Source organism: Theropithecus gelada, chromosome 18, assembly GCF_003255815.1.
Source record: "Theropithecus gelada isolate Dixy chromosome 18, Tgel_1.0, whole genome shotgun sequence".
NCBI lineage: Eukaryota > Metazoa > Chordata > Mammalia > Primates > Cercopithecidae > Theropithecus > Theropithecus gelada.
Window position 1 is genome coordinate 1790850 of NC_037686.1, and position 11022 is coordinate 1801871.

An 11022-nucleotide genomic window follows, 5' to 3' on the forward strand; every position below is an offset into this window, starting at 1 on the left:
CCCTTTCTGTCACCGTCTCCCTTCCTTCCAAGCAGTTTTCCAGCTGTGCTTATTTTGCCTCTGGAATCTTTCTCAGTGATCCTATCCTGGTCTAGCTGCTACTTCCATCCTGAATTATCATTGCAGCTGCTTAGCTGTCTTTGTGCCTACAGTGCTGCCTATACCCATCTGTTCTCAATACCACAGAGTGAGCTTCCTGAAATGCAAATACAGTCATACCACTTGCTTGTTTAAACACTGCAAGGCCTTTCTAAGACTGTGGGAGTATTTCTAAAGACATAATCCTGGATGATAGCCCCCCAAGGACCTGGTCTCTCCTGACCTGGAGCTTATCGCTCACCACTCACTGTTCTCATCTTCCAATCTCAGTGCTGCAGTCACTGTGAGCTTCTGATGGCCACTTCCCTCCGTAGCTTCACTGGGCTGCTTCCCCTGCCTTCTCCTCTGACTAACTCCTCTTCATCCTTCAGCCTGCATTGGGAATGGAAGGCCACCTGGTTCACACCCCTGCAGCTGGTTATATTCCCTTGATATGACCTCATGGCTCCCGGAGTGTCTCCTACCGTCACACCTGCTGTCGTCTGAATGTCTGCATCCCCTACAATTCACATGTGGAAATCCTGACTCCCAAGGTGACGGACAGGAGGTGAGGCCTTTTGGAGTTGATTGAGCGGAAAAGCAGAGCCCTCCTGAATGGGATTACTGTCTTCATAAAAGAAGCCCAAGGGAGGTCTCTTGCCCCTTCCACCAAAATAGGATGCAGTGCGAAGACGGCCATCTATGAGGAAGTGGGCCCCAGGCTGACACTGAATCTGCCTGAACCTTGACGTTGGACTTTCCAGCCTCTGGAACTGTAAGAAATAAGTGTCTACTGTTTACAGACCACCTACTTTATGGTATTTTTGTTATGTCGACCCAAATGGACTGAGACGATACCAGGCGTACTGCAGTAGAATTGCTTGCTCACGTGCCACTTGCCTGCAGGTCTGTGAGCTCTGTGAGGGCAGGGGTGAGCATCACCTCTTTGTAACAGAGTAGGAAGTGGAAAAATGGATGCATGAATGAATGTGAATTCTTTGGACACACTATTATGAGTTCAATGCTTATTTATCAACTCATGGCTTTTCTTTAATAGGCATGAACTGTACTCTGAACCACAGTTATCGCTCTTACTATAACATGAAGGGCATGATTTCTAAATCATTGTGACAACTTCGGGAAAAAGACACTGGGGAACATTCACATTTGACAGATGGGCAAAGAAAGAGGTTGCAAAAAAGACCTAGAAGCCTGAACCACAAGGGAAAAGGGGAAATTAGGAGAGCACATTGCCTTAGGAGCCTGACGAAGACTGTTTTTAAGTGGAAGTTCATCAGATAGGTTATATAAGGACCTCTGCAGACCAAATGTTTTGGGAAAGGCAAACAAGAGGCATTTACCTGCAAAAATACCAGCTGTTTATGTACAAGTAAATAAGGTTACTATTGGGATGAAACATTGTATTCTGCTCTGAAAAAAATGTCCTGGGTATTAGAAAATGATTATAACAATGAATTCCAGGGCAATGTGGTATACAAAGTCATTGTCATCCACAGAATGAGGGCTAGGTGTGCCACGAGGCTCCTCTGACTAACTGCAGGTCCCCGACTAGGGCCTCTTTCTATTTGACTCCAAGTTAGGTAACAGAGGCTGACAACTGCCATCATATAAATGGACCTTGGAAATAAACATTGTGTTTATCTTGGCAGGGAAAGAGAACAGACTCTAGAAAAACTGTAGGTAAACACAGATATGTTAATCTAAACCTCAAGTCAAATGATAGATATTGGTAATTTCATATAATAGAACCCAGTATCCATCAGCTTATTCACACCAAGAATCTGATGGGACCTAGGCAAGGTCTGAGTTTCTGAGAGGAACAGACACAGCAGCTGGGGGCCACAGAGCTAGTCATCAACACCCAGCCGCCGCCTCAGGGCACTTCGCTTTATTACCTCTCCCCAGTCTTTCTTCCTAAACTTACAAGAGCAGGGGCAAAAACTGGAAGAAGAATAGAGCCTAGGAGGAAAAACAGGTAGTAATGCAAATTGTGTCAGTGGCTCAGAGAAGAAAAGCAGGCTAGTAGGGGGAGGTAGGTGTAAGATGGACTAAACTCTAGACCAGTGTGGCATACGTTACTGTTTTGTCTGAGATCAGACTGAGCCACTTTTAGAGAAGTGGTGGATTCTGAAAGGGCTCCAATTGACCAGTGAACCTCTGGCCTTCCATGGCATCCCCATTCCTTGTGAAGCCTGATGGTTACATAGGCTTTCCTGTTACTATTCTATTTTAAAGGCCTTGTGCTAAATTCTTCTTGGATTGGTTTTGCTGGAAGGGATTCTTTAACTTCTTGTGGGTTCTTGAAGCAAGCTCAGACAGAAATTACAGTGCAATATTATTTCAGGCACTTTTCTTGGGAGAAACCACCTGATTTCATGGCCCGACCCACCTTGATGCCAGAATCTGGGAAGCTTTTATATCAGCCACAACATGTAGGAAATAATAACTCATGAAAACTCTTCTTTGCAGCAGGAGGAAGGCAAAACATATGCTGTCCCAGATGATTCCTGCTTCCCCACTGGGTAGTGTACAGGGTGAATTAGCAGCAGCTGTAGTAACAGTAGAAAAACACAGAATAAAATTAACATCCATTTCCATTGCTATTTCATAAAATCTGGAGTACGGACAGGCTTGGGAAATACAGGCATGAAAGGAGCAGTCTGATGCTCTGACTGACTTATGAGTTGATTTATTTACAAGGAGGTCACACACTTCCAATCCAATATCAACACTGATTCATAAGGCTGACCATGCAGTGAACTCTTCACACTATACGGCTCAGGAGAGTCCCTTTAATATGGGAGTATTTCTCTCTCTCAGGAAGAAAGGCACCTCCAACAAGGGCCACAGAGAAATAATGTCCCAGTGCCAGAGGAAATGCTCTGATACAAAAGAAAACACCCATTCTGGGAATGGGCTATACCCAGGGGTGACCAGCAGAATAATGAACACAGCATGGCTTATTAGAAGGACTATCAGTAGTATGCCTTCTCTTAAGTGAAAAACAAAGTCCCAGTGAGGCTTTGGCAAAGTATAGTCTGAAATAGAAACCACATATTAAAAAAAAATGAATCTTTTTAAAAAAGACTGGGTGTGGTGGCTCACGTGTATAATCCCAGCACTTTGAGAGACTGAGGCAGGAGGACTGCTTGAGGCCAGGAGTTCAAGACCAACCTGGGCAATATCTCTACAAAAAAATTAAAAAATTAGCCAGGCATGGTGGTGCAGCTACTCAGGAGGCAGCTACTGTGGTCCCAGCTGCTCAGGAGGCAGAGGTGGGAGGATCGCTGGAGCCCAGGAGCTCAAGGTTACGGTGAGCTATGATTGTGCCACTATAGTCCAGCCTGGGTAACAGAGACCCTGTCTGGAAATGTTTTTTAAAAAATAGATAAATAGATAAATAATAATAAATAAATAGAGAGAGCACTGTGTCCAAGTAGCACCCATTCTGGGTGCCATGGTAGACCACTGTGATGTAGTCCTCAGTTCTGGTGCAAGAGGCAGGGTGGTGGCAATGACACTTCTGCCTTTGTCTTGGCAGGAGTCTAACTCTAGAAATCCTCATGCTCCTCCCAACTATTTCCCTGAGTTTGAAGCTCTCTGAGTTTCCTGAGGACAAGAGGAGCCTGAAGTCAGAGTTACTGAATGACCCAAGACGTTAAATGGAGCAACAGCAGGTTTGAGTGGGCTTCTGGAATCCTTCGTAATCATGACTCCAAAACTCCGGGGAGTTACTACAGCACTACATCCAACCTCCAGACCTCAGACTCAAGTCCTCAGCATTTCAGAAGTTTCAAGAAGACGATCAAAGAGGCTTAGCATAAGGCATCTCATATTATAGACAACAGATTCACAATGTACTACAGTTCTATAGCCTCCATCTGGAGATAACTGACCCCAATTTCATATCTTTATGTGCTTTGGCCCACTTTTAAAATTAGAACAATACAACTATCCTCCCTCTTCTGCCTTTCTGCTTCCACATTTGCTTTTCATACTTACGCATTTGATAGCCTTTGACTGTGCAGGCCAGGCTGAAAGCTTGGATCAACCAACAACTATTGTGCACCAGTGTTCCAATGTATCCACATGCTCCTATCTGAAAAACAAAAGAGGGGGATAATTCTGAAGCTCTGCACCCAGAAAAAAACGTGGTGTTTTATGATCCCAATGTGTGCAAGAATTCACAAGGTCTCAGTGATAATGATTCCAGGAGATGCCAATTGTACCTAAACATTCAGTCACCTTGTGATGCTGCTTCAGGAGTAGTAAATTCCTGGGAAAAATTAAACCGAACGAGTAAAGGAAAGGTCTTTCATGTAATGTTTTCTGTACTTGGAAGCACCAGTTTGTCAAGAGGAAGTCTTGGACGATCACAGAAATAAATCCCAACTCTGTGATAATTAATGGGTGTGCACTGAACCCTAGGACTTGGACTTTGGTACAGTTATTTTCTTACAAGCAAGACAAATATAACCTATGCTGTTCCCTGGAGGTCATCCCAGACCTAAGCTACAGGGTGTAGCTCTTAGAACAGAACAGAGTATGTGCTTTGTGTCTTGTTTGACCAATTCTCTCGGTAAAGGAATATTTTTTTTTGTAAATTGGCAGGTGGTTATCTCATAACAATGAATTTTTTGTTACAGTTAAGTTTAAATCCTGAGCTGGAAAATGTTTAAACAAGTATGAATCATTGCAAGCCAATACATAAAGGTGACAGCTACATTGTGTGTGTTTCCTGGGAACATGTGAGGGAGGAGAATATCATTAGGATTTGCTCCCACAGCAGCGGTTACTCAGTATGGATTCCCCAGCCCTGGGAATATTCCAGTCCTACACCGTCATGTCCTGCTTTTGTTCCTGTTTTCCAGGCTAAAAATGCCTCCCCTCTTTGTCTCCCTGCAGACACTTCAATCTGTTTATGAGGCTCTGATGAGTTCAAATGGCATCACCTCCAGGAAGCTTCTTCCCAGCTTATCTAAGCAAGATATTAGGCATCCTTTTTTCTCCTTTGTTTCTCAAAAATGTTGTAATAATTATTTAACAGATTGCATCATAATTATTTATAAGTAGGTCTACCTTCCTTTTTAGAATGTGAATTCTTTGAGGGCAAAACCTGAGAACTGTTTATCTCTTTTTCTTCAATACATCAAATAGTGCTCAGCAAAAACCAGGTCTACAATACAAGTTTACAGAATGAATGAATGAACAAACTTTGAATCCACACATTTCCCAAGCGTGGCTGTGAAATCAGCCTCTGGCAACAGATTCCTCACCATCAGACCGGCTTTAGAATGAACCAGCGTTCTGTTGTCCTGTCTCATGCTCTCTTCAGCAACTCTCAGTGCTACTCCAAATGTAAATTGATGTCAGAGGGGTAAAAGTGACCAATAAAAGTCACTTTCACCATCACCTAGATTAACCTTTCAATGGACTTCAGACAAAATAAATTATCCAAATACCTATTCATGGCTACATAAACGTGGCTTTCCAAGACTTCTAGACACAGTGATATACGTGCCCCCGCCAAAAATCAAGGAGGTATCACAACTGAATTGCCTGGTGAGCTCATCCCTAAGCAGCTAGGAAGGAAGAAGCAGAAGATACTTCCTCACTGCTCTCTCAGTGCAACAGCAGTTACAGCCTGGGAGACACTGGCACAGGGATGAACTTTAAGTGAGCGCCAGTCAGAGAGCTATTAACTCCTTCAGCTAAGGAGAAGTTGTTGCTTAATTTCCTGCAGCACTGTCACTGAAATGGTGTCACTGTGTCCTGATAGGTTGAAGCGACTCTGGAATTACCAGTGGGCAGTGTGAGTTACATGTCATGTTAGGGGAAGAGTTGTGTTCTGAGACATAGCTACTTCAGAGCAGAGCAGCCAAGCTTTGTCGGGGCCTGGTGTGTGGGGAGGGGGGGTTCCCTCAACCTTACATGGCTCTAGCTGTGTCCTAATCAGAATGTCTATACTCAGAGACAGCCAGACAGAAAGCTGCATTTTCTCTTCTATCTGCCCACATCTTATGAGTACATAAAACATTCTTGCCTGCAATAGCCCATTCCACCTCATTCCCTACCCCACCCAGTATCATAGAGAACCACGCCCATTTTATCTCACACTTCTACAGCTCTTTCTAGATAAGAGGGTTGCTTTTTGCCAACAGAATACAGCTTTTGAAAAGATTCAATGGCTCGAATTCAGCTCTTAACAGGGCCACTTCATAACTCATACTGGGAGTGATGACAAATTGTTCCTTAGAAGAGACAGAATTTTAATTAGTAAAAGACATTTTAGAATTTATTCCTATGAACACATATCCTTTAGCCATGTGACCTTGAAATGGTGAAAATGAGCCAAAAAGATTCTGTTTAATGTGGCAACACAGAGAAGAATAAATGGCTTTTCAATTCTGAATTTGCAGCATCTTATTTGGGGCTTTTAAGAGAGCAACACGACAAGCACTGGGCTTTTAATAACCACCGAGTGGATTGTTTACTCTTACACGGAAACTGTGTTATGCAGTGGGAACCACTTACTGACAGGATATTTTTCATCGTAATCACAAAAACGTTGTATGCGATCAGCCAGTCCCAGTAGCGCAGGATGCTCTTGATGGGTTTCAACAGCAAATCGCCCCCAAAGAGCAGGAAGTAGAAACAGGCCACCAGGTACCCCATGCAAAAGATGCTGATCCTGGTGGTCCCAGTGATGAAGATGATGGTGAGCACGAACCAGAAGAGGTAGCTGAAGACGATCACTTTGGACATGTCTAAGTAAGATCTGGAAAACAAAGCCAATGACAAAAGGACAACAACAACAAAACAAACAAAAGCAAAATCAGGAAAGTCTTTAACAAGGGAAGAAATTCATGTTCTCTACTGCACCTCGCAAATCACACTGTGAGTTTTCATTTCATCCTGCTATCTAGGAAACCCTCAAATAGTAATAGACCAATAGATGAGTTGTGGAAACTGTGTGTACGCTTCTCGTCACCTTATTCAGGCCAAATTTCTCACAAACAACAACATTTTCTGCCTACCACTTGAGTACTCAAAATTCTCCTTTCTGTTTCTGTGGGAGGCATGAATAATTGTATGGCAAAAGAAATTCTAAGATACAGATGCCTTCTGGCTAGTGAAAGAAATGTTAAGAATGGATGAACTAGAAGGTAAACAAATTTATATTGAACACAAAGGTTTTATTACAGGTGGAAACCTTTCCCTACAGATGGGAGGAGGCGATTCTGAGCAACTATCCACAGCCATGGTGAGGCTTTTTTGTTCTTTCCAATACTCTGTTTTTGGAGGTCCTCGGGCTGAGTCAGGATTCCCTTTGCGGGCCACCCATCCCTGCTGCTTTCCTCATGGAAGGTGAAGCCAGCGTTCAGGTGTCAGTCTTGCAACAAGCAGCAGCTCTAGCCTGCGGGTCAATGTTATGTGACAGGAGTCACACCTATAGGCCAAGCCCTAACTGCATTTCTTGATTAGAACTTTTTGGTTTTGGGGGTTTTGCCTTGGTAGTTTCTTTTGGCACATGTGGGAAGAAGCAGAGGAGAACCAATTCTGGATTAATTCTTTGATTAATGGGTTCTTGTTTTGTAGGATGTTAGTGAGTAAACTGCTTAATAAAATATGCACCACACTTGAGCTATTCAGCATCATTAGGGGATGATTCTGAGTTGTGCCTTGGTACATTTCTCAGACAAGTAAACTTTTACCCTTTACCCTTTTTAAAGTAAAACGCTTAAATATGTTTATAATTCTTTTTTCTAAAATATATAAACCCTTCCTTGACTTCATAATGGAGAGTGAATGAAATGTCAGTATCTCCCTGTATCCCTGGATCATCACAAATAAAGGTAGTGATTTGTATGAGCCTAGGGGCCTTCTGAAGTGTGTGTGGTTTTAATTCAGTGGAATTGGGCTGCTGCCATTTTGAGTGTATGTGCAGGCCCATGTGTGACTGTGAGTACAGCTTATTCTTTCCATAACGTTCCTTCCTGGCCTGCAGCAGTCAATTCCCGCTTTACCAGCCCTGGCCTTCACATCTTGGTGCTGAACCCACTTTGGGTCCTGAATTCATAAAACTAAGCTTGTGAGGAGAACATGGAAAACATCAATAAACATGCTTCAAAGAAGAGCCTTAAGGATTTCTGAATAGAGAGACTGAGCCCTGGTGACAGGTACTGTGGCTAAGGGGCCACCTAACTCTCAGGGCTCTGGCTGCTTTCCAGAGATCCCAGGGTGCTGTGGAGCTGACCCCTGTTGGAGAGGAAGAGGGGAACACGGCTGTGCTTCTGACCAGCAAGCATGTGCGCTGGCTTCCTACTCACTGCTGTGGCATTTGACAGGTCACTTCCTGAGGGGGGTCACTTTGCTGGCAGTCCTCATTGAGAAACAGAACAACAATTTGAAATAACTAAAGCAAAAATCAGCTTTAAAAATCAATGGCACACAAAAGCTTTCCATTGGAGTTATGATTTAGGTTTTTCATGAATACACTGAAAATACTTATGTTCCCTTTGCAATAGTAAATATTGGGCTGGACTGATTGTTTTCTTAGCATCACAGAGAAGAGGTAAAAATGGAAGTCTTACCTTAGATCAGTGCCTAGTTTAGTACTTAATTCACAAATAGAATGGTCAAGTCCATATAGCATATTGTTTTAAAGCAAATTCACTTCCTGATTTACTCAATTTATATTGAGCCTCTCGTGCTACCAAAAGGCACACAAGTGCTTAAACATTGATTTGGGAGCTGGATTGCTTGAGTTCCAATCCCAGTTCTGCTGTGGCCTACGTCTCATCTCGTCGCTGCAGTTTCCTCCTCTCCACAATGGGGATAACAGCATGACCTCCTTGGGCTGGGGTAAAATGGCTCCATGTGTGCAAAGCCTGGACCAGAGCCTGGTGCAAAGGCAGTAGCAGGTGACTGACAGTTATCTGTATTGGTATATGCATTATGGGCCGAGAACTGTAAGTAGGGGGATGGGGACAAATACAAAAGCAAGTTAGACGTGATCTTCACCCTAAGGCTACACCTTAGAAGTGGGGATAAGACGGGTTCTTCAGATACCAACACCAGTCAGAAGATGATCCACACCATGTAAACAGGAATCTCTGGAAGACTGGAAGCTGGAGAGTGACTCCATGTGTGGGGTCGGCCAGCTCGGGTACTATCAGTGAACTACCTCCACATGGATGGCATGTGTGCCGTGACTGCATGAGCCTCTCACTGCAACCTCGTGTGGCTCAATAGGGCAGACACTAATCAGTGAGGATGAGAGGTTAGGAAATTAGTCCCATGACATACAGCTAATAAGGGGGTACCAAAAGTCACAGCAGCTTCCTCAGATAGCTGACTACAGTGGGCAGCTGAGTGGAGTCTTAGAGACACTGAAAGACCGAAGATCTGACTGCAGAGGCAGAGTGGGCCTGCCCTCCATGAAGTTGGCCTTGGGTGACAAAATCTCAACATGGAAACCCAGGTAATGCAGAAAGGGTGAATGCATGGTGAAAGGTCAAGCATGGTTTAAACACAAATACTGTGAGGGAAACATGGCCCAGATCAGCTGTTATGAGGCTGGGCAGAATGGTGGAGGACAGAAAAGCTGCTAGGGAGACCTTGCATGGCCACAGGGGAGACACTGCTCAAGAAGAGCACAGGCACAAGATGGAATCTAGGGAGCCATTCCTCCTTATTGCCCAGTGAATATAGGAAGTGAGGACGAGGAACAAGAGATGAGGAGGAGAGATGAGAGATGAGGAAGACGAATGGAGGATGAGGAGGAGGGATGGGGAATAAGGATGAGGGATGCAGGATGAGGAGGAGGGATGGGGATAAGGATGAGGGATGGAGGATGAGGAGGAGGGATGGGGGATAAGGATGAGGGATAGAGGATGAGGAGGAGGGATAGGGATAAGGATGAGGGATGGAGGATGAAGCAGAGGGATGTGAGATAAGGATAAGGGATGGAGGCTGAAGAGGAGAAATAGGGGATGAGGAGGAGAAATAGAGGATGAGGAGGAGGCATGGAAGATGAGAATGAGAAATGGAAGAGAAGGAGGGATGGGGATAAGGATTAGTGATGGGGATTGAGGATGAGCGATGGAGGATGAGGAGGATAAATAGAGAATGAGGATGAACTACGGGGATGAGGATGAGGGATTAAGGATAAATAGGAGGACTGGAAGATGAGAATAAAAGATGGGGATAAGGGAAAGGGGATGAGGATGAGCTATGAGGATGAGACTGAGGAATGAAGAATGAGGAGGATGAATGGAGGATGAGAATGAAGGATGAAGAAGGAGGAGGGATAGGGATAAGGATGAGGGATGGGGGCAAGAATGAGCTATGGAAATGAGGATGAGGGATGGAAGATGAGTAGGAGGAGTGGAAGATGAGAAGGAGGGATGAGGATGAGGCAGAGGCAAGAGGGATGAGGAGGAGGGATGGGAGATAAGGATAAACTATGAAGATGAGGATGAGGGATAAAGGATGAAAATGAGGGGTGAAGATGAAGAGGAGGGATGCAGGATGAGAAAGAGAAATGGAGGATGAGGAGGAAGGATGGGGATGAGTAGGAGAAATGGGGGATGAGAATGAGCTATGGGGATGTAGATAAAGGATGAAAGATGAGGGCCGGGCGTGGTGGCTCACGCCTGTAATCCCTGCACTTTGGGAGGCCAAGGCGGGTGAATCACGAGGTCAGGAGATCGAGACCATCCTGGCCAACACGGTGAAACCCTGTCTCTACTAAAAATGCAAAAAATTAACCGGGCGTGGTGGCGGGCGCCTGTAGTCCCAGCTACTCGGGAGGCTGAGGCAGGAGAATGGTGTGAACCCAGGAGGCGGAGCTTGCAGCGAGCCAAGATCGCGCCACTGCACTCCAGCCTGGGCGACAGAGCAAGACTCTGCCTCAAAAAA

General features: G+C 44.7%; 1 protein-coding gene across 2 annotated transcripts in view; it reads right to left on the reverse strand.

Moving 5' to 3' along the window:
- The window catches only part of PIEZO2 (piezo type mechanosensitive ion channel component 2), a 462335-nt gene that overhangs the window by 70576 nt on the left and 380737 nt on the right, over positions 1-11022 (reverse strand). For both annotated transcript variants that reach the window (XM_025365354.1, XM_025365353.1), the window contains 3 exons: positions 6634-6877; positions 4102-4198; positions 2489-2648 (listed from right to left, as the gene is read on the reverse strand). In XM_025365354.1, coding sequence (XP_025221139.1) covers positions 2489-2648; positions 4102-4198; positions 6634-6877 — 501 coding nt within the window. The remainder of the gene's footprint in view (positions 1-2488; positions 2649-4101; positions 4199-6633; positions 6878-11022) is intronic.